The sequence below is a fragment of the Corvus moneduloides genome, chromosome 6 (assembly GCF_009650955.1).
Source record: "Corvus moneduloides isolate bCorMon1 chromosome 6, bCorMon1.pri, whole genome shotgun sequence".
NCBI lineage: Eukaryota > Metazoa > Chordata > Aves > Passeriformes > Corvidae > Corvus > Corvus moneduloides.
Window position 1 is genome coordinate 5,628,102 of NC_045481.1, and position 23,269 is coordinate 5,651,370.

Here is a 23,269-nt window from a genome sequence, read left to right on the forward strand (position 1 = left end):
CGCCTCGTGCACCCTTCCCTCGCCAAACTTACAGGTAAAGTTAATTAAATTATAGTTTTTAAGTGCACAAAGATTTTCGGCATGGCTTGTAAAACAGTATGGTAAGCTCTACTGTGCTTTATTTGGTCCAATACTAAGAGTTTTAAGGGGATTCAAATGATCAACTTATGTTGGTTTGTTTCTGGAGCAGCAGCTGCCCTGAGTCAGGGTAAAGCATTTGCATCATCTGTGGAGAGCCTGGTACATATTTTACTGATTGGAAATAATATGTGAAATGCAAAGAGATGAAGACCTTCCTATATGATTAGTCCTTTGATTAACAAATGTTCTTAATGCTTGTTCTTGGGGCTTCCTTTCTTTGGGATTACAGCTTGTTTGTGTTGTTTCCCAAGCAGCAGCCAGTGGCCATGGCATGGGGTGTCAGTGCAATCCCTGATCTCCAGCACGCTGCCTTTGAGCGATGGCTTTCCGTGGGTTGGGTGTTATTTATTAAATGTCAGGGCACTCTGCTGATGTGGCTTCATCCAGTACTTGTGCCAGAGCATACAGGAATCTTCCCTTCTACAATGGAAGTGTTGTTTTTAAGGCAAAACTGTCTGTTGTAAGCCTATAGCAGGAAATACTCAGGCAGCCTCTCCAACTTGCTCGAAATGCGATGTTTGTGCTGCAGTTGCTTTCACAGCAGTCTCCTCTTTCAGAATCCGTGGCAACACTTGCTTTTTTTTTAATTTGAATACAAGTGTTTTAGCAAAAGGGTTCACAAAGGAACCAGTGAACAAGATAAAACAGATGAGGCATCTTTTTATTTTGCAAACAGATAAATAGGATTTTTCAGGGGCTGAGTGAAATTGCCATGTGATTTTATCACTTTTTTTGCTGCCAGCTTCTATTTTCTCTGTAGAGTACTGTAGATTTTTCATGGCAGGAACCATTCCTTTTTCTATGTGTTAAAGATGCTTTAGTTATTTCTGGTTGTGTTTTTAGGAGTTAGGAAGCTGTAGCCACTGAAACCAGGGCAATGCAGCAGGCCATGGTAGTTTGTAGGAGGACTTTTTGCAACTCTCTCAGGATCAGACAAGGCTTACAAATAGGCTTCTTGGTCCTGTGAAGCTTTGTGAATCCTGTCCAAAGGACTGATAAAATTCAGGTGCCATGGGAAGTAAGTACACAACAATTTGAAAAGCTGTCATGTGTCTATGGTTCAGATTTAAGTACTGTTTTGTTATACCCGCTTAAAACATAGATGGGAACTTGCATGAAAAGAAACTAAAACTCTCTGGAAGGACAAAAGAGTATATTTTGTGCAGATTAAAAATGCAGTTCCTTCTGCCCCAGGGAGTTTTTTGTTTTATTTGAGAGAATTAATGGGCATTTTCAAAGCAGTGCCACAAAGTGTATGTTATGTTTGCAGTGGGTCCCGCTCCTGTCCTGGAATATTTGGTTCATGTTTGCTTGTGCGCTCTGCATGCAAATGAAAAAAGGCTAGAAATAAACTACTTCCACCTATGTTAAGTAATAATTTCTAAATATATTGCTAACAGGTTTCAGTTTTCATTTAAGCTGTTGTAGTAAATACAGTCCACAAATACTGTGAAGATGTATCACGTAATGCTAACGTCTGATACTTTCTTAGTTTTTAAACTTTAGACTTCAGTTTTTCTAAATTCCTTTTTTTAATGTTTTGGCTGTTTCTAATAATTCACCCTTCCTGTTTTTGTATTCTATTCATGCTTTTCCTTTCATCTGCCTTTATTGTCCTTTTCGTAATATTTTATTCTTCTTTTTTTGTCTCTGTTGCTATTAAAAACTTCCTTGCTTTCTCTTGCCAGACTATCATCAACCTTTAGCAGTCCCTCCTTAAAATGTGGCTATTCAAGGACTCTCACTTTATTTCTTCCCTTTATCAGGTAGGCATAAGCCATACTGAATGTGACGTTCTGCATCTTTATCAACATTTACCTGGGTCTAGGCTGGATGCTCAGTAAAACAGGGAATATGTCTCTGACTTCCATATACGCACACACAGAGTTCTCATCTTCTACAGTCTGAGATCAGCTTTCTGTTTGGCTTTGCTATTTTAAGCAGTCTTTCTTTTTAAATCATCCATCACAGTCTGTATTCCTCCAAAACGATATTGTGGAGCTGTGGCTGTTTGGATGGGGGGAAGCTGCCTTAGAGGATCCCAGGAAAGAGCAGATAGTGGAGTACAGTGATGTATGATTCTTTACGAGCTGCTGTTCTTCCACCACAGCAGCCGGTTTTTACAGGTTCCACTGTTCTCCAGGAAATCCTAGATAATTTTCTTGCATAATAGAGGGATCATATCAGTGTAACACACAGGTTTACTTCAGCTAAGTAGGAGCACCAGTAGATTTGCCTGTGCGGAGACTCAGGCAGCTGGTGCTGGTTGGTGAGCGATGCCTTGTGCTCTGACCTCCACTGTTGTGTCTGTCCCTCTCTGTGTTCTGCCGCGTGACACACAAAGTGGCATTTGTCATTTATTTCTGCTTCATGTCCCTTGAAAAATTAGGCCCTTAATGTGTGTATTTAAAACAATGTTATATTAAAGCCTTAAATCCTGTAATTAGACTGGCTGTTGTTGATAGTTGATACTGTGCTTTGTTGATAGCCAAACCAAAATGACCAAGGCTCCAGAAGTCTCATGGTAGAGATGCAACAAAAGTTTGTTTAGTTCTGCTTAATGCTATGTTAGAGGACTGGTGAAACAAACCAAACAGAACATGGACTTTAAGTCACCTGTAATGAAATGTTTCTCTGAAAATGGGAAGAACCTGCAGCTGTACCCTGAGAAGGGCCTTGTTGCGCCCTGTGAAAGCCACTATAGGAAAAAAAAGTGTGAGCTGATAATGAGGTTTTCAAATGCAACTGGCATTTCCAGGGTGTCCAAATGCCCCCCAGCAGCCAGCTCATGGCATGGCCCTTCAGTTGAACTGAAAGTGGCTGAACAGGCACCATGTGCAGGGTAGAGGCCCTGGGGACAGAGCAAAAGGAGCAGAAGCAGTTGAGCCGCATCTGGCACAGTGGCATGCACTGAAGTTGAGTAAGTGCTTAGGAGCTGAGACAAAGCTGGGAGCAAGATTGAGAAACCAGTGCAGAAAACCAAGAGTGTGACGTGTGGGCTTATTAGTGATCTGAAAATGTTGTGTTTTAATTCTTTATTCCCTGAAATAATGCTGTCTTGTGTACTGGGCTATCCTTTGATAGTGGCAGGGATTTTGAGGAAAGCTTGGCAGTTCCTGCCAGAACTCTGGGGTCGCCGCCGAAAACATGAGAGTGACTTCTTGCAGCAAACATCCAGACTATGCCCTGAATCCTGCCTGGGCTTCAGCAGGCAGTGCTGGGGAGGACAGTCCCAGGCAGGCGCTGTGATCCAGGGGCATGAGGAAAGGGCACCGGGCTTTTCTGTGCAGAGAGTAGGCACTAAATCCTGCTCTGGCTCTGACCCAGCAGAATTGTATTTCAGCTTGTTAGATGGACACAGGCTTTCTTCTGGGAGATTAGAGAAATGGGGCTTTTTGGCAGGAGCTTAAAGATAAGTCTGGCCAGGTAATTACTTATGTCAGAAAGTTGTAAAGGAAAATTTTGGAGGCAAGTGGAACTGATGGTGTGATTTAACCCATGTTACTCAGTGGTTAATTTCCCAGGTACCTGTTTGTGTAACAAATCACATAATATCTGACTGTCTTTGTTAATAGCTTCTTCAGTGCTGTTGCTCTCTTGGCTTATTTCTGTCATTCCTAAAGAAAGCACATATTTTAAATCTGTTTTGGCATTTGAAAATCAAATTAAGTTACTGTGGAGGGAATAAAAAAGGTCTAAATTTAGTGAGATTGTTATTAGGCATCTGAAATAATCTACCACACAGAGAAGGGGTGGGGGGACAATCTTGTGTCTCTGATCTTGCTATTTGTGGTCAGATTTTGGTTTTGAGATCAACAGAAAATCTTAATGTTGGTTCTGTTGCTTTCTGTCAGATCACTTGTTCTCTTTCTGTTTAGCTTCTGAGATATCCTCATAGCACTTCTCATAATCAAGTAAATAAATTAGATTTATTGTTGATTTTTTAAGAGCGGAAGAGAGAACAGTTGATTTCAGATGTTTAAGTCTTTGTAAAAGCTTCACTGGCACAGGAATTTTAGGCCAAGGAATAGAATTATACATTTTAGTTTGACATACTTTGTGTTTATTTTAAAAGACTGTGGAAGACAGAGAGGGTAAAGGTTAAAATAATATTAACTGAGCCCTCCAAATCTATCAGTTCCATTCTCCTTTTCCGGAGTATTACTGTAGTCAAAGTAGTTAATCAGAATCAGAAAGCCACATTAGCATTGCTGATGTGGATTTGTCAATGGTGAATTGAGAGGATGGAAACTGGAGGGGGAAAATAAACCCACAACAATCCAGCTTCTGGCTCACACCACATTGCCAAAGATGTTTGCATTAATATCTGTAAGAAATTGTGTTAACATGACATCTTTCCAAAACCTGAATTCTGTTACAAGCTTAACAGTAAAATAGTTTCCTAAGACTGCTTATACTGAAAAATTCAAGGAATTTATAGTTTTGTTTTAATGTTTGCTTGAAAGCGTTTGGATAATTGCATGCTCAGATGATGGTGTGTTTCAGAGGGTCTTTGTTAACCTCTCTGTCCTGCCATGTACAATGGAAGCAGTGCTGGGGATGTGTTTTAGCAGCATCATGTCCTGGCATCCCACAGCCCTTGGTTCTTCCTCATCTCCTTTCGCCAGGCTCAGGAGAGTGACCTGACAGTGAAAAGGGTTAAATAAAAATAACATTGCTGCAAACCAACTTAATGAGATGTAGTGTGAATGTCGCTGTTTCTGTTCTCTGACTTGTGCTGTGGAAGTGGGGTGATAGCAGAGCTGAGTAAGTTCCTAAGCAGAGAGAAATTAAAAAAGCAAGAAGATTAGCTCCAGCAACTAGTCCAGCTGCTGCTAGTACAGAAACTTGCCTTGTCTGGACAAGTTTTACTGACCCCAGTCTCTGGCTTCTGTCTCTTGCCTGGGGATGTTTTTGTGGCATAGCCGTTTCTCCTCTTTCCCCTACTAGTGCATTTTTTGGTGTCAGTCTCCTTTCTCCTCCTCCTCAGCACTTGAAAGATTTCTGGGAAGGCTGTCAGTTGTTTCTTTTTGCTGCTGAGGGAAGGAGGTGAAGGGAGGCAGTGTCATTTTGGAGGCAGGGATAAGGAGAAGAGGGCAGGATGGGAGGAAGTGTGAATGCTGCAACTTGGGCCAATATTTCTGTACTCTGCTAAAATAACCTCTTTCTGCTAGCAGGCAGATGTATATACTGATGTACCTGGCATCTGCCAAGAGTCTCTCCCCAAACCTGTGTGAAAGGTGCACTGATACACTATAATTTTGATGTTCTGATAGCCATGATTCTTCCTGAAAGAGTGTTGTTTTTGTTTAAAGTAAGCTCCTTGTTACTCCAAGGGCAGTTCTTTGTTGTAATCCATGGCTTTTTATTTGATTAATGCCATGTTGTATCACAATCTGAAACCAAAACTGGCCACTGCTTTTGTTTCTTTTTCAGCTGAGAGTTGTCTCAAACCGTGTATCAGCCAGTCAATTTTACTTCTCATACAAAGACATTATTCAACTTCCCTCCCAATTTAATCCCTTATGTCTCTCATCTGAACCCGTACAGCACATGAATAGAATGTCAGTTGCTCACAAATCCATTGCTGTGCAGGCTTTTATATAAACAAAGTCCTAAGGATAAGCAAATGCCTTCCTTCTAATTAGCAGCATGTTTTGTGGTTCCATACATTCCAATATGTAATAGACAGCTCCAGGGCCTAAAATAATCGTAGGGAAAACACTCGTATGCCGCGAAGATTGGGATGGGAGGGAGAGGAGGCAGGAAAAAGTGTTGTCTGTGTTCTTGGAAGCCTTTTCTGTCTTCACTTGGATGCTGTCAGCTTCTTTTACACAAACATTACAGCATCCAAGGGGAATTAGAAATACTTACCCATGACCACATCAGGTTTTAGGTTTGTCAGGAGAAAGCAATGCAGAAGCAGGATCTTGGCTCCACTCCTTTCATTTTGGTTTCAGCATGCTGATAAATGCCTCCTAATGCTGGAAAGAGGTAAGGCTGACTGTCTAGGTGGAATACAGGAAATTTAAAAGTCTTACCTCATAGATTAGAAATGGGTTTTGGATCTGTAAAAGTGCTGTGTAAGTCCAAAGTAACAGTTACTGTCTGTTGTGGTGTCTCTGAAGTTACACAGCAGCTTCCCTTACCAGTCTGTTATGAAGTGGTTAGGGACCACTTGGGACAGAAAGACAAAAGTGGGAGGCTTCTGGTCAAACGGCTTTTAAGTGAGATAATAGTGGTCAAATTGAGCCTTTTAGCTTCAGCAAGGTTTTATTGTGAGTCAGCTTATCCCAACATCTGTGGAAATAGGAAGGGCAATGGTTTTGGTTTCCATCCCAGCCTTTTGCACCAGTCTGTGCCATACCCAGTTCTGGGACCTCACTAACCTGTGCGCTCATTTGGAGGTCTGTGAGCTCAGGAGCTTAAAGGCCAGACAGCTATAGGGCAGGAACAACAGCTGGTCATGGGGCTTTTTACCCACTGCTAAGTGGAATGTAATCCATGTTGCCAAAGCCCATCAGCTAAAGTTGTGATTTTGGGAAACAAAACCAAATGAGCTGTCTCATCCAGCTGCATAATCTCGTTGAGGTGCAGATCTGCTGGCTGCACACAGACCAGTGCAGTTGTTTTGCCATGCAGAAGTACATCCTGGTTCCTAATACTTGCACCTTGACCCGTGAGGGAGGTGAGAAAAACATAGGAGACAGTCAATCTGATGAACCAGAAATGAGTTGCCAGTATTTAGTGGTGCAGATAATTAACTATTGCAACAATTTACCTAGGGGTGTGCCTGGACCTTTATGATCTGAATCTGTAAGTCTAGATTGGATGGCTTTCAAAAGAAGGTGTTTTGGCTGAACTGCCTGTTCTTGGGCTTCATACATGAACACAAAATGTCCTGGCCTGTGCTGGACATGAGGTCAGACCAGCTCAAGGGTGGATGGTTTCTATAATGCAGCTCCTCTTCCAATTTTCTGCTGCTCTCCAGGCCACCACAGTGAGTTGGTGGTGCAATTCCACACCTCACAGAGAGGTCCTTCCTCATGACCCCTGTGCCCCCCCTACCCCTGGTGTGCAGAGCACTCAGCCTTCCCACCATTCATGGGCAGCTCCCTTACAGTTACTGCTCGGTCATCTGAGAGATAATGACCATCGTGATCCCCTGTGACCTCAGCCTCCTTGGGAACCCCACAAAGAGGGGAAGAAAAATGAAACATTTTCATCCCATCCTCCCAGGAGCTCCCAGAGGTGGACATTTGTAGCCCCATAAATGATGGTGGGGAAGGAGGCCAGTGATGAGCCCAGTCCATGTGTTGGGAGCCTTCCCATGTCTCTTGGCCAATGCTGGCAGAAGTTACTCTTGTTAGCAAGGTGTCAGGAAGGCACCAGTGGCAACTCTGCTGACAGTGAGCAGCTGTTCTGGTGGCGTCCTCAAGGGATGGGGTGCCTGGAATCTGAGATTCTCCCTTTTTCCACACAGAATTTACTTCCCAAAATATTTACCGTGGTTTTGATCTTTGCCCAAAACTGAAATTTCTTTTCTATGGCTGGAACAAAATTTGGGTTTGGAAAGAGTGAGACTCTTCACTCCCCAGATGAGGTTGTACACATGTAAAATGTTGGTATGATTTTCCATTTGGTTTGGTTAGAGACAAAGATGTTGCTAAAAATTCAAATCTAAGAGTCTTATTTAAGCATTAACCTTTTGCAATTGGTGTAAGAGGCCCACATAAATATAGTTACAAAGGATTATATTTTAATAAACTTGAATAGATTTTAAATTGACAACTTCTAGGAGAATAGAACCCCCTGCATTTATGTCCTAAAATATCATGAAGTGGGATTAAAGCTGAAATTTTAACCTTTCTTTTCCTACTTTTTTAAAATGTGTGGTAACCTTCTTTTAATGTTGCAGCAATAGTTTGTAGCACATAAATGAAAGTGCTGACCATGAGAGTTGGAGTGGTGCATCGCTGACTGGAGAACTTCCTTCACATCTCATCTCCAGGACACTGTCCCCATACCAGTGTTAGCAGCAGCCTCTCCAGTCCCCTAGGCAGTGCAGAAAAAGCTTAAAACTCTCTGTCTTCATCACATGCACAGGGCTGTTTCAATGGAAAACTTGAGCCGCTGATATTTCCATAGAGATCGGCTTAGATCCACGATTGCACTTCTCAAGGACTTACGTCTTCAGTTTTCTTAGCTATTTTCTGCAACTCCCTAAACAAAAATATCTCTTCTCCAAATTCAGAAAGGTCACTGTCTTCAACCACAAATTTAATTAACAGCTTTCTCCTTCTACAGACCTTTTCATTCCCCTCTTTAGTTAATTTTAACCCAGTGTCCCACATTAGGAGCCTGCATTTTCCACTTGAGGGAGTAGATGCTCACAGGAGTGGCCCCAGGGAAGCTCAGCTCAGTAAGTGATCACCAGTGGGAGCCAGGGTTATACACAGCATTACACTGTGGAAAGCTTCCCATCTCCTGTTTCAGACAAAATGTCTACAAAAACAATACTACTACTTTGCTAAATTCCTGGATTCTGCAGATGGGAAGCTCAATTTCTACAGGGAAAGCCAGGCTGTTTTGGGGCAGCTCACGATGCTCCATCTTTTTGCTGCTGCTGCTAATTTTTGTGAGCACCATAGAATACAGTAGAAAATTGAAACTGTGTGAAAGATCAACAAATCAGTGTAGAATGTCACGCAGCAACATCTGTTAACTTTGGCTCTATCTCAGATCCTCCTGACCCCCTCCTTCCCAGCCACAAGTCTCCTACTTTGTGAGAGCTCCGAGTGATAGGGACTTGGAGAGGAAGGGTGTGGAAATGTCTCACTATTTCTCAGTGGTCTGAAGGGCTTGCAAAAGTACTATCTGGAATGAAAACTTAATGTTTGTGTGTTTCTATATTTTTAATTATGAAACAAATGGGAATTTGCTGAATGAATTAATTGTAGTGCTCTGTAAAAGTCTGTCTTGAGAGCCATTATGTATGGGAGCTTACAAAGCCTGTGGAGAGAAAGGAAAGTGGCTTCCCTTTCTAATTAGGGCTTTCAGGAAATCTTTGATTACAGAATCAAGTAGGGTTGCTCAGAAACATTTGTTTGGTAGTACTTCAGATAAATGAAATTTGTGCCTAATAATAATTTTGCTAGTGACACTGGAAGCAGCTGTACTTGCTAATGGTAAACTTGCCCTGAACAAATCTTCCCCCCTTCCTTCTTGTCCAAACAATTATAGCTCATGAAACATCACTTCCATTTTGTAGGTCCCAGTAAAAAAATATAAATCATGGAGCGATACAGCGAACAGTATGTTCTTAATGGGATGGTGTTTGTCTGGACCAAGTTAATGCTTGTTCTTATATTGCATATAAAAAAAAGTAAAAATAAAACCTTGACCCAGTATGTAGAAATTTAACTTTGTTTTTTTTTGCTTTTCAACAGGGTCAGCATATTTCATTAGCTCCCATTCAAAAGTTAGAGGAAACTTTGTATGAATATCAGCCTCTGCAAGTGGAGACATATGGACCACAAGTTCCAGAGCCTGAAATGCTGGGAAGGCTGGGGTAAGTAAATCAGCACATTTTAATTCCCATTTCATGGCATTATAGCTGGGATTGTTACCATCTTCAGATTGCCAGGGATCTTTTTTTTTTTCTTCCTTTTTTTTTTTTTTTTTTTTAAGGATCTTTACAAAATATTAGACTTCCTGCCCAACCAACATTTTGTTTAGGTGGATAAGCTGAAATTTTTGGTCCTCTTGCCTTTATAGATCTATTTAGAGCTGGACTGGATTGCATTAGTGTTTTTAAGGTTGTCCTTGGCAGTCGTAGTGAAGTAGCTGTTCATTTTCAGTTGCACGGTATTAAAAAATAAATAAATAAAAATCTGGGGCTTAATTTACCCAGCTGTAAGCCAGTAAAAATATTAAAGTTGGGCTGTTTGCCATGGAAAAGGGTAGATTTACTTGTCGACTGCTGTCTACAGTCAAACTGTGTTTGTGAGAAATGAAGCACAGAGCTTAACTTTGTCAAAAAATATAATGCAGGGCTGGTCCAGCAGCTTGGCAGCATCGTGGTGTGCAGCCATGTTTGGAAGGGAGTTTGGGAACCTTCTGTGCATGGGTAAAGGAGGTTAGGAAGTCCAAAAGAGATGTGTTTCCTCTCTAGAGACGTGTTCATGGCTTAAATGGCACCTGAAAATGTGTAGCTACTGGGGTAGTGTCACCCAGCTCATCATGGCGCGACTCTCAAGGTCATCAGCACTTCCAGTGCTTGGAAAACTGCATGGCAGAATGAATGTGCAGGCTGGCAAGGCAAGAAAGAGTTTAAAAAATAACAGTTTATGTTTGGCTGTGCAATCTGGGAAAACTGAAGCCACAAAGTACTGAACAAAGTTGAGGCAATTTAGTGTGCAGTTTCAGAGACCACTGAAATCCAAACAGGAATCCCATCTAGTTCACTGGCATGGGAGAAATTGTGTCTCATTCAGGAAATGACAGAGGTAGATAGACTAAGTAAGGTAAATAAGCAACCTAATGGTGCTTCAGAAAACTGAAGGCTGTCTGGAATTGAGGCTGTCTCCATTTTTACTGTTTCTGTGTCCTCCTGATGCCTGTATTTTTTATTATCTGGTATTAAGCTTCTGCAACCAAGTATTAATTAGCAGCTTAAACTTGGACAGAGCCTGGTTCAGCCTTTGCCACCTGTTTGGATGGAGCACAGCTGTCAGGGACCTCCAGTGTGAGGGGAGCTTGGAGGCCCCCTCAGCCTCATCACAAACGAGAAAAAGATGACTTGTGCAGGGATGATTCCCTTTGCCTGTGCCCCATGAATGCTGGTGTCCAAATCTGTCAGGAATGCTGTCATCTATGTCCATTGTATTTAATGGCACCGGTTCTGAGGCAGTCCAACGCTTCGTGGAACAAAATCCTTTAAATTCTGCAGTTGCATTGCAGCGTCCATGTGGGAGGATGTTCAGAGGAGGGTTTGCAAACAATGCCACAGTCTTTTCTTGGAGACACTTTTAAATGTGTCATTTTCCTCCTGTGAACAGGAGCAACCAGGCTTGTTGGGCTTGGCTGTGGAGGTGATGAAGGAGTTGAGGGGTGCGGGGTGGCTGCGGCAGCAAGGGGAGGCTCATGGGTGGGTGGGTTGGTGGTGCCCACCAGAAGAGTTCTGAGTCCTGAGGCTGTTTGCCATTCCAAAACAAATACATCATTGCTGTGGCTTCCCAGCCAGTACAGCTCTAACCCTATTCCATGGGGTGTCTGAAATACCTTAAGCCGTGCAGGGCTGTTGGTTTATATATTTGTGTTTCTGTGTTTATATGAACTCTTGCGCATTTCCTGTTGATGATGAATACTTAACTAATGTGCCTCTGTCCCTGCTTTGGGGCTTTTCAGGCAGCTGCATACAGCTGCCTGGGTGAGGCAGAAGAGCTGGGCACAATGTAAACCTCTCCAGCTAAAGATTTTTAGTTTCCTATTCATTTGTGCTTATAAAAGGCCAGACTGGATGGGGTTTTGAGCCACCTGCCCTAGTGGGTGGCATCCCTACCCATAGCAGGGGGGTTGGAACTGGATGGTCCTTAAAGTCCCTTCCAACCCAAACCATTGTACGATTCTAAATGTATTTAATTATTTCATTTTTTCAAATTTTGGGTTTTCCCTCTTTTCATTTTCCTGTTAATAACTTTGCAGTCTGGATATTTATTGCTGCTAAATAGTTCCCTCAAATGTACAGGCTGTTATCTGAGTTTCTGGAGCCAGAATTATTGCAAAGACACTGTCAACCTGGTGATTTTGAATTCATTTCAGGTAGCATAATTTATTGACTTTTTAAAAAAAATACAGTTTTATATCTTCAAAACACTCAGTACATGGTTTTTTAAATATTCCTTAACCTCTTATCTTCTGCAAGACTTGCTTTAGGTTTCAGAACTTTTTTCTTTTTCTTGGTGAATTGATGTAATGAAGGACACAGGTGGCAAGAAGGTTTTAGCAAAGAGCAAGAAAAAGGGTAAATCCTTAAGGGATTGTGTAGAACATTTGTAAGGAATCTTTTATAATTTAAAAAAAAAGCTTTTTAAGATGACTTGTATTATTTGCTTATTAGGCTTTTCAAAACACTTCATGAGCAGACCATAAACTTGATTTTGCATTTTTCCACTGCTCTTCTGTGTGGAGTTTGTATATTTTGGAAAAAAAGGATATTTATGTTCAAATTTTTCTTACAAATTTGTTTTCAATTTCCCCCGGGGCTGTAAATTTTCTTTTTTTTTTTTCTTAAGTACTGCAGAAAAGCATTAACAATCCTTATGCACTTTTTTGTTAGGGTATTGGAAATCTGAGAATAATGAAGATTTAGTTTTTTTTTTTTTCCCCCCAACACAAATGATTGGTGTAATGTGTAGGGGTTTGTGTCCTTCAGTCCCCCATAAAGGTCACTTTGGTTGTTCAAACTCGAGGACCAGCTCATGCTTGTCTCAGCTGTCAGATGGAAACGTGACTTGGAAAAGGGGAGAGGATGTGTGAGAGCATCTCCCAAACATGTGGTGCTGCCCTTGGAGGAAAGTGGGGTCTTGGATCACTGGAACGTGCCCATCCTGGGGGCAGCTTCTGCAGCTGCCTGTCCCTCCACGATGATGAACAGCCCTGGGTCTGTGTGACTTTGTCACTGCTCTGAATTACTGAAGTGTTCAGGGACATGCGTTCAGAAATGTTTCTGCACAGAGTTGAGGGCAACTTATTGATATGTTTGGAGAGAGAGATCTCTGTCTTATCAAGGGCTCTACTGGCACTTCTGCTGTCACCACAAACTATTAGTTTGGTATAGTTTAACTGAAGTGGGAAGTGTCACCTTTTGGTTCAAAGTGGTGCAAATCTGTTGAATTGCATTTTGGGGAGCAGAGGTGTTTGGCTGCAAGGGAATGCAAGGAGCACCCGGGTGCTTGGGCACTTGCTGCCATTACTTTTCTTAGATGGGCAAAAAAGGCCTGTCTCTCTTTATTTTATTTTTTTTTCTTTCTGATGTTTTTGCTGAGCATGCTGAATTTGTGTGGTTGGAGGTCTGCATTTTTCTTACTGGAAAACAAAAGAAATGAAAAATATAACAAACTGACGTGCCAAGTAGCAAAAGAATAACCCTGGATGGGGATGGAAAGTGGTGTGTTGCTTTAAAAATATATGTTTGATACATAGTTTTGATTCTAAAGAAAAAGAAAACAGCAACAAAAAACCCCTGAGGACCCAAATGATGTTTTTTTGGAGGTCCTGAAAAATGTAGACTTTCTTGGCAGTAATTGTAAGTCTGTCTGTCTAACAGGAGCAGCCACACAGCAGCCACCAAGTTTTACAGCTGTGAAGAGCCATACACAAGCCACTTAAAAACTGACTATAAATTGAAAATCTGCTTATGTGATTACATTTTGGGTAAAGATATGTGAACTTCATGACTCAAAGTTTAGAAACAGTCTCCTGTAATCCAAAGTGGATCATACTCAGCAGTGCCAGTCATATCCTCACCATTCTCATAAAATTGAAGTAATTTACAAGTCAGGTTAAAAACTTCTATTTGCAACAGACCTGGACCAACAAGCCTGGACTGCTTAAAATAAAATAGTGTTTGCCTACTTAGCTTTGGAGAGATCCAAGCCTAATATATATATGTGTATATAAAAAATCAGGTTTCCTCCTTTTTTCTTTGGTGAAAAATGTGACTTCCCATTGATCTAGCAACTTGTTTTCAGGTATAACCACTTTGTTAGGATCACCCCAGTCAGTGTTTTGTTTAAGTAAGATGCAGAAAATGAATTTCAATGGTGAACACTAATCTAATGAGGATAGGTAATATAATTTGATAAATTAGAAGTTAAATCTAAACAGAATGCGATTTTAAGAGTTGAGGGGGTAAGTACTGAAGCAGAGTGGGAGTGCTGTGAAAATCTGTACATACAATGAACATGTTTTAGCTCACTGTGCTTTTTCTTGTGAACAACTGGATTGATTCATTCCTTTTTTCCTAGTGTAGGACAGCTCAGGCATTTTAAATTTCACATTAAGATGAGGTTGGGTTTCATATCTGTTAGAGCTTTGTTAGTGTTTAATTTTTAACCTTCACTTCAAGTGGAAAATTTCTGCATATTTCTTTGTTGTACAGTGTTGTAGTGTAATTTGAAACACATGTAGAGTTCTGGCACTCAATCTAGAAATGATTCGTGTAACTTCTTTGCTGTCAGTCATTGTGATTTTTTTTTTTTTTTTAAGTGAGGCATAAGTCAGGATAGTCTCCAAACTATTCTTACAGCATAGCTGAGCTGGTCCTTGGCTGGATTAGCTTCTGCTAGAACCCTGTCAGTGTCTGTGTAGGGTTCAAGACAGTGAAATAACTGAGAATTGATTTTGAATGGGTGACAGGACTGCTGGGCTTTAAAAGTCATAGCAGGTGATTTTTCACATCTGCTCTGTCACTGGGGTATGCAGATATTTCTTGAATCTTGGAAAAGGAGAAAAGCCACAAACGAAGGGCTGATTTGATCTGCTTTGGCCCATTGGTTTTGAACACTGAATTCATTCTGCTCCTTTTAATGGAATCTAGTCTCTCAATAAGCTCAGTAGTGTGAGTCAAAAGATTGAGTAAGATCAAGGAAAGCTTGTCTTTCTTTGGAGGGCGCATAGAGGGCTACACTCCTTGCAGGAATTCTCTTGGCTACCAAGGCATATGGTCTGAATTTCCCAGTCTCCTGTTGCAAGGCCTGATCCTCAGCAGATAGATTTCTGTCTGCTGCAAAACATTTTGCATTGGGTACCTAATGAATGAGAATTGGCAGGTAAGGAGTGATTATTGCTTTAAAGACTCAGCTACATTTCCATACAGCCTTTTATTTTTTGTTCATTTTATCATGAATAATTGGATAAAAACCTGTGAATGGCAAAAAAAGTACAACAAGTACTGTGTGGGTACCCTTTTCTGGAATAGTGAATATGGCCAAATGTGCTGTCTCTTTCAAGACAGGAGAGAACAAGGCAGCAGAACTGCCTGTAAACCATCTTAATCTGGTTTGATATAGAAACTGTCTGGTATTGCTTTAGCGTTCCACAGAAATCCTACAGGCTTCATTTTAGGATTTTGGAAGGATGCAAATTTAATATAGGGGAGGTAGATTAGCACCAGTTTTTCCAGCTGAATGGAAATCAAGGAGTGCTGCCTTCAGTAAGTCTGAAATCTTACTGTTTAAGAAATCAGCTTTCTGGCAGAAAAGTCTATGAATATTTCAAACGACACCCCATAGAATATGGTGTTTTGCATGGAGCTCTTCTGTCAAGGTCATTAGCAATTGAATATATTAAAAGTGGACTGCTTATGAAATGGAGAGATTTGCTTCCTGCCCGCCCACCTGTGGGTATAGTGTGGGTTCTGTAACTGTAAAAGGTCTCGGGAGGGTTATAAAAGCAGAGAATATGGAAAATATATAAAGAAACAAAGAAGGAAGCCTGCATATACCACGCAGTTTCTTATATGTAAAGCTGACTGTAGCTGTGTGTGTACCACTAAATGAACCTCAAAAGCTGGCCATGACAGCAGAATGTCCATGGTGGTTGTTTTTGTTGGCGTTTGGCTTCCAAATTAACTCATCAATCTAACACGAGTCTCTGTGCTCAGAATACCGGTCTGGTAATGTTTTTTTACTTTTTCATGCAATCATGGAAAAAATATGTTTCTGCTCGAAGCAGTTGTCAAACAAGCTTCTTTCATCGACAATCAGACACAGGGCAGCTGAGTAAGGCTGTTTAGTCTAGAATAAATACTCGGGAGATTACAAGGTCGCTGTAGGAAATGTAATTATACCATTTATTCCAGAATACTCTTTCTGTAGTGTGGGCTTGTTGAATACTAAATCATACATTTATTAAAATACTTACAGTATGAAGAAGAAAAAGAATTTCAGAGCCTTAATGGAACGGAGATTTGTCTGCAAACTGTGCTGTGGGATCAAGCAGTAAATATTTAAAATTACTTTGGAAAATCAGGATGGTAATATTGGCTTTATTATTGAGAATTTGTAGGAGGCAAACCCTGAGTTGTCACTGCAGGTGTGGAGGCAGTGCTGCTAAGTGGGCAGCTGAAAGGTGTAAGGCAAAGCTGTCTGCTGATGTATTATAATGTGTCAGGAGGCATCCAGCAATTGTGTGGGCCAAATGCCCTATTTTCTGTGCTCTCTGTGTCTCAGCAAATCAAAGCCTTGTTACTACCAGCCACCTAAAAAGACCTGATTGTCTGTGACAGTTTTTATCTGTTATTGAAAGCCCTTCTTTGCTTCCATCCTTCCCCCCATCCCCTGCATTGATACTGCTATTGATGTCTTGTTCTCTTGTGACTTTTTATGTCCACAGACTTTCCTCCTTAGCTGCTGTATTTTGGTAGAAGTTAACTTTAGGACTTCTGTTGCATCTCTGAAATTCTGTGGTAAATTTGAGATCAGTGGTTTTTGTGCTGAGTTGTTTTCTTTTTTCTCTACATTTTTCCTTCCTTGTTTCTCCTGCACTCCATCAGGTTGCTCTTTTTGAGTACTTCTCTGGCTCCTCAGCCAGATGGATAAATGCACTGGGAATTACGTGGTCGCCACAAGAAAAACAATACATTTTGTACATGCAGAAGAGATCTGTCCTGATTATCTCTCATTTCAACAACAGCAGGGCCTCAGTGTCCTCCAGCTTTTGTAGTTCTTCCTGGGACAGAGCCCCCAAATGCTTTCTTTAAGCCCAGTGTTAGAGTACAGAGGCAGGAACACCTTAGTCATGGGGGGCAAAGTCTGTGTGGTAGAGAGTGGGGGAGCTCATGGAAGCCCATTGCTGAGCTCTTCTTCATCCTCCTCTTCATCAACATCTGGGCATCACCCCTGCTCTGTGCTTGGCTGTCAGGAGAGATGGCACGACAAGGACTTGCTCTGGAGCAATCTAAGAAAACCCTGGCATGTTCTCCTGAAGGGTCTATTTGGATGCACTAATCTTAAACTATTTGGTCTCAGATGTAGTTGAAGTAGAAGGATGATGAGCACCCTCTTTGAATTTGTCTTCTGAAGCATTTGCAAAAATTTGTTGCGATAAAAATTTCAAAAGGAAGTGTGGAAAGGAGGAGAGAGAGGCTTTCGGAGCCCTTCAACACTGTTGTTTTAAGAAGGGGGGGGGTATGTAAAATGAAAATATTTAGCCAGAGACAGCCAGCAAAATTGACTCCTAAATAGGAAAATAAAGCCAGAAATGGTGCATCATCTTGACTCTGACGCTGATAAATACATTTGTAAAGCAGCCTTCTGAATGAAAACTTTGTTCAGGTATCAAATGGCTGAAAAGGTAAGTTCTGAGTTTCCTTAAATGGCAGAGGGAAGCACAGGGGGGGTGTCTTTCTTGAAGCTTTCTGCAGCTTTTGAAGCAGTAGTTTGTGATTCTTTAACCCCCTTCAGATGGCTTTGTTGAAGGAGTCTATAATGTTTAAAGCTTCTCCAAAGAGTGCTTAGTGGTAGGAGTGAGGGATCTCTTCCTGCAGGAGCGTGTCACTTGCCAAAGTCAGTAATTCCACTGATAAATTTCATCCTGTGTATGTAACTGCTCTCACTCCTGATAGTGATGGATGACAAGATTTTTAAGGGTTGGGCTGGTAGTCTGTTTTCATATTTTGATATTGACCTTGTGGTCCCTTAGATTAGATCACACTGGAGGGAAAAGTGGAACCGGAGAACTTTTCTTAAGAGTTAATGGTATCCCATCACATGTGTGTTCCCTTGCTTATTTTTCCCAGTTTCCTTAAAAAGAATCAAACCAGCAAACAAAAAAACCCCATCCAAGTCTTCCACACCCATAAAAGAATTGGAGTTTCTGGCTCCTTCCGTTCCAGCAGTGTGTGCATCTGTCCCAGATGGCCATCACACCTGGCGGAGCAGCAGAGATTTTAGGGGTAACTGAGACCAGAGCTGCTGCATGGAAAGAAGTCCTTGGATATGAAGGGGGGACCCTAAAAGTACCTTGACTGAAGCTCTTTGGATCTTTGAAATTGGAAGATGTCCAAGGACAGGTTAAAGGTTATTATCTCAGGTGCCTTTTGTAGTTAGAGACTCATCTATGTTGGGTCAAGGGGGTAAAAAACACAATATGTGTTTCCTGTCATGCATTATAGCTTTTTTTTTTTTTTTTTTTTTGGTGTTAGTGGTGCTGCTTACAGGGATTTGAGGAAAGTACCCACAGTTAAAATGGTTGGCTGGAGATTATGTACACACACTTAGGAACCAATTTCATGGCTTCGGTTTTAAAGCCTTGCTAGCAGTCAGTTGAAAACTGTTCTAGGTAAACAAGACATGTAGTGCCAGGCTTCCAGAAAGAATTGAGTTGTTCATTTCTCCCTCTTCCAAATTGAAGCATTTGAGTTAGGCTGTGTTTCTAATAACAAAGCAGAGGTTTGAACATAATGGGACTTCACAGTTGAGCTATTGCTCAGGCTTGAAGGTAACGCCACCATATTTTTGTTTCTTTAACTGGTATTAAATGTAAAAACATAAATCCTTTTCAGTGGGAGAGGAGAAGGGGAGATGGTTTTCATTTGGCATAATTTCCTGTGAGACGTGGTTCTAAACAAGGCCCATATTTACACAAGACAATACAGTTTTACATATACTGGTATATCCAGCACGTTTTAAAATTGTTTAGCCAGCCCCAGGTATTAAATACCTTCACAATAAATGTGTTTAATAAAAGTAGATGAAGTTTGAAATAATTTTTTAATAATTTTACAGTAGAAACACCAGTTAAATCAACCCCACTGCAGTAATAAATGTCACAAAACCAATTAATTATAGTTGCTTGCCACTGCAAAATCAATTGTGTAACTGTTCTTCTAAAACTGACTTTTACATTACTAAATCCTAAACACTACACTTCTGTAACTTGTCAGAATCAGGTTTTGGTTAATAGATATTTTCAGTGATGTAATGGGAACTTCTGGTATGGAGTCAGAATATAATGGACTGTGATTAATGTTTTAATAAGCACTTTTCTTCTACTTATGATGCAGCAGTGAAATGGTTTCCTGCTTAGATTGATAGAAAAGCAGGTGTGTGTACATACTTTTTTCTTTCAGTAAGAATAAGTTTTTCAATGCTTCTGCTTGAAAACATTTAATGTTTTTCCTTGAGTCAAATGCTGCTGATTTGGGAGTTTCAGTTTGTTTGTTTTAAACCCAACTATTGCTGATATTTGTCAGTTGAAAGTGGAGGGTGTCATGGAAACCCTTTCAGTACTTAAAGTAATTGCTTTGCAAAAAAGGAAACTCATTAGTTTAAAAAATAGTTTTGATACATTGACATTTTCTTCAGTGAAAGGATTTGTTTAAAATAGTGTTGGAGTAATGCAAAAATGTGCCAGAACAAATACAGTGTTGAAAATATTAGCAGGTTGGATTTATTATGGAGGTTGGTGTAGTACACTTGCTACATGCTTGGTTACCGTTGTCCTGGAAGTGGTTGTGTTTCGTCTGTATTTTAAATTTTTTTTTTTTTAATTAATAAATAAATGAAAAGGTATTTTAATCACTGCTTTTAATGACCCATCAATCCAGACTTGTTGCAGGTATAGCTTTTTTGCTTAGGGATTCAGTCAGATCTTCTCCTGATGGTATTTCTTCTAAGATGATGGTAAAGGTGAGCAAATTCTTCATGCTGTTTAACGCCCTACTGATACCTGGTGGTGGTTGTGCTCTTGGTCTCCACTATTCCTCTGCAGAGGAATATATATACATGGAAAATATATATATGTATGTATAAGCACAGAGCATGAGGACTGCCTTCTGTGGAAAACAAAGCAGTCTCTTTTCTTTCCTTCTCCTCTGTCCTTGTAGACTCAATAGGAGCAATGGACATACCTGTGATGAGGAGAGAAAAGAGGGGGAAGCCTGTAGAAAGAGGAGGTCCCATGTCTTGCTGGCATCATTCCACTAGCCTGGATTCCAGGCACCTCTGCTCTCTCACTTTTGAAAGCTGGGTGAGCCTTTCTGGGAAGATGGAAAAGGTGCTGTGGTCCTGGCTCCAGTGCAGGCGCTTTTCTCTCGTCTCCGGAAACTGTCGACATTATTTGAGATTCAAGATAATAGTTTCTCCATCTCTTTGTTCTTTCCCCTAAACCTGGGGATCTTACTGACTCCTCTGTTCTCAGGAGCATCGACCCATGCTTTAATTTTTCCAGCAACTTTGGAAAAAATGCGGATATCAACACACTTGTGTTTTTAATATTTATTGAGAATTTACCAAGCAGCCTCTATACCTTGGTTTTGTGCCAACTCTCTCTACTGGGGTAGTGTCTGCCTTGCACAGAGAAGGTTACTTATGGTTTCCTTTATTTGCTACTGCTGCATTTCTTTAGTTCTCCCTTAAAAAGATGCAGGAGGTAAGTGCTGGCTGCTATCTTTATTCCCTGACTCTCTTCCAGAATTCATGAGGAAATGCTCCTGAATAAAGCCAAAAAAATTCTACACTTCTTCTCCCCTTCCTGTCATTAGAAGGTTCTCTCTCTCTTCCCCCTCTTTTCACATCTAGGCCCTGATGGATTGGGCAGACTTCTTGCTCTGTGGTCATTGATTCTACTAATTGTCAAAAACTATTCCAGAAATGAGAGAGAAGAGATTTTGCACTCTGGGGCCATCTCAAAACTTGGAAGCATAAAGGCTCTGCTGTTCCAGGCTCTTCAGCACACAGTTAATTTTGGAATGAAAAGTCCCACAGATACAGAGTCTGCAAACAACCTGAAATATGGAAACTGTATCTTACCTTTTTTATTTTTTCCCTTGTTCCATGATGTAGGTGCACCCTGCTCTTTTTCTCCCCAGGAGCAAGGCAAGTATTGTTGTGAAGGTGTGGGTGCAAGTTGAAGTTTGCTTTCAGGAGTCTGCTGTGGCTCAGCAATCCCTTGCCTTGAGCAGTCCAGGCCATAGGATCCTTCTTGATCTTTTCGCTTTTGTCTAAGGACAGTCACTGAAGTTGGTATTTTTGTATTTTGCATTTATTACCTCTCTCTCTTTCTTTTGCTCACCCAGAAATGATCTATAGATTTTTTTTTAGGTCTGCTGTATTTATGCAATTTATTGAGGCCTTAAATGTGCTAGGAAAAGCTTGGACTAGCAGAAGAGCATACAAAACTGGTGGTGTCCAATTCTACAAACACCTGAACAATTGACGGTATCGTAACAGACCCTGGAGATGACAGCAAGGATAGCTCAGTGCAGCTCCCTGCTCACCATTTTCCATGAGTTCTCACAGTTAACACCTCCAGACTCCTTCCCTGCCTTCTCCAAAGAGCTGTAGGAAGTTCATATGTTCCCTGATTTGTTTTTGGCTCAGGTGTCAAAACACTATTCTGAAAAATTCCCATCAAACTTGTTTGGGTGCTGAGGGTAATAGGTTTAAAAATAAATAAAAGCTCAACATAGGTCCACTTCTGCTCCCAGCCCTGGCAGAGGAATTTGTAGTGGCTTCAGTGGGAACAGGATTAAACCTTACAGAAGTGCCTTTAATGTTCCTGCCCTTGGGCAGTCTGTGTGGATGCTGCTTTCTTTTGCAACTCGGTGGATGAACTGTGTGTGCTCACAGGCTCTTTCCATATAATTGAAGAGTGTGCTCACATGGCTCAGGGATGTTTGCAAATGGAGCAAAGGAATGCAGTTACCTGTAGGACAGAGGGTGGGCAGTGGAGCCCTGTGCTGGTGCTGCAGGCTCTTCATCCCCGAGTTTGTAGGTATTTGGCTTTTCTGGGAGATGTTGGCTGCTGGTTGATTTTCCTGTATTTTGAAACAAATGCTGAAAACTTGCCTGGAGCTCTCTGCTCCGATCAGCTGCCCATATGTACTACAGCAGCAGGTTTTACAGGCTGTCTGCCCTGGGAATTGAAGACCAGAAAAAGCAAAGAAAATCAATGTATTTTCGTTTAATGCTATTTTTATCCCCTTAGAAAAAGACTTTATGAATGGGGCTTGCCAACAGATGAGATTTCAGTGCTTGTGTATGGGTCCATTTCATGCCATCCTCATGCAGGTGTGCATTATTTCTTTTTTTTTTTTCCTTTCTCCCATAGGTGCTTCTGTTAATTATCTGAAAAATGGAAATATCTGAAAATTTGAAGTATCAGTATTAGGTTCTGGGAAGTACTTGCTACTTCCAGTAGAGAGAGCCATGTAAACTGGAGTGGCTGGGTGGAGGTGACAGTACAGGCTCCTGGTGTCTGTGAAGAGGAGTGCATCCTCTATTTTGGGCTGCTTTGAAAGATGTTATTTGCAACAAATCCCAGAGTTTTTGTTGACTCATGACTTATATTTTGGTTTTATTCAGCGTTTTTTTGTCCTTTGAGGGCTTCAGCTGCTGAAACAGCATCGTCTTACCACACAGCAGTTTCAGCTGAGCCTGGTGTTTGAAATGGCAACACTGCTAAATGTGTGTAACTTGTTTTTAGAACACCATTTCAGCTGCCAGTTTCCTTGAGAAAGCAAAAACAATATGAAAAGCAATACAAATAAAGGAGAGGCTTTAAAATATTTCTGCTGTTAAAAAAAAAAAACAACCAAAAACTAAACAAAAAACATTCAGAAGACATGCTAAATTTAGCAGAATTTCTTGAATAGGAAAGCGACATCTAAATAAGCATGCATGTTCCTTGGTTGCCTTCACCTTTTCTCCTACACATAAACTCAGTGATTAAATTCTCTCTTAATGAGCTCTTTCCAAAAATTCTGCTTTTCCTTTGATAAAAAGCCTGGGTGCTCCCAGAAGAATAGCTGCCACATGGTGAGGGTAGATACAGGGGAGGATGAGAGTTCCCCAAAGCTCTGCTTCCTGCCAAAGTGGTGAAGAAACTGCAGTGGTACCATTAATTCTTCCAAGCAGAAGGTAGGATTTAGGGCACCAGGAATAACTGCTTTGAGGGCATGATCTGTGCACCCAGGAAAGCTGTCATTTCTGCTGGAATTACTTGATTGTTACATATGTTTGTGCATACCTGAGTGTGTATGCAGATATTGTGATGGATCATTTTACATTTACAACGTGATAACTCCTTGCTGTTATTGCTGTTGTGTTATTAGGTGTTCTGT

At 41.0% G+C, this 23,269-nt stretch overlaps 1 protein-coding gene across 3 annotated transcripts in view; it reads left to right on the forward strand.

The window, feature by feature from the left end:
- MNAT1 (MNAT1 component of CDK activating kinase) overlaps positions 1 to 23,269 on the forward strand; it is a 120,618-nt gene that overhangs the window by 75,929 nt on the left and 21,420 nt on the right. For all 3 annotated transcript variants that reach the window (XR_004240861.1, XM_032112626.1, XM_032112625.1), the window contains exon 7: positions 9,591 to 9,712. Coding sequence is in view for 2 of the 3 variants with exons in the window: in XM_032112626.1 (XP_031968517.1) it covers positions 9,591 to 9,712 (122 nt within the window). In the remaining variant the exon portion in view is untranslated. The remainder of the gene's footprint in view (positions 1 to 9,590; positions 9,713 to 23,269) is intronic.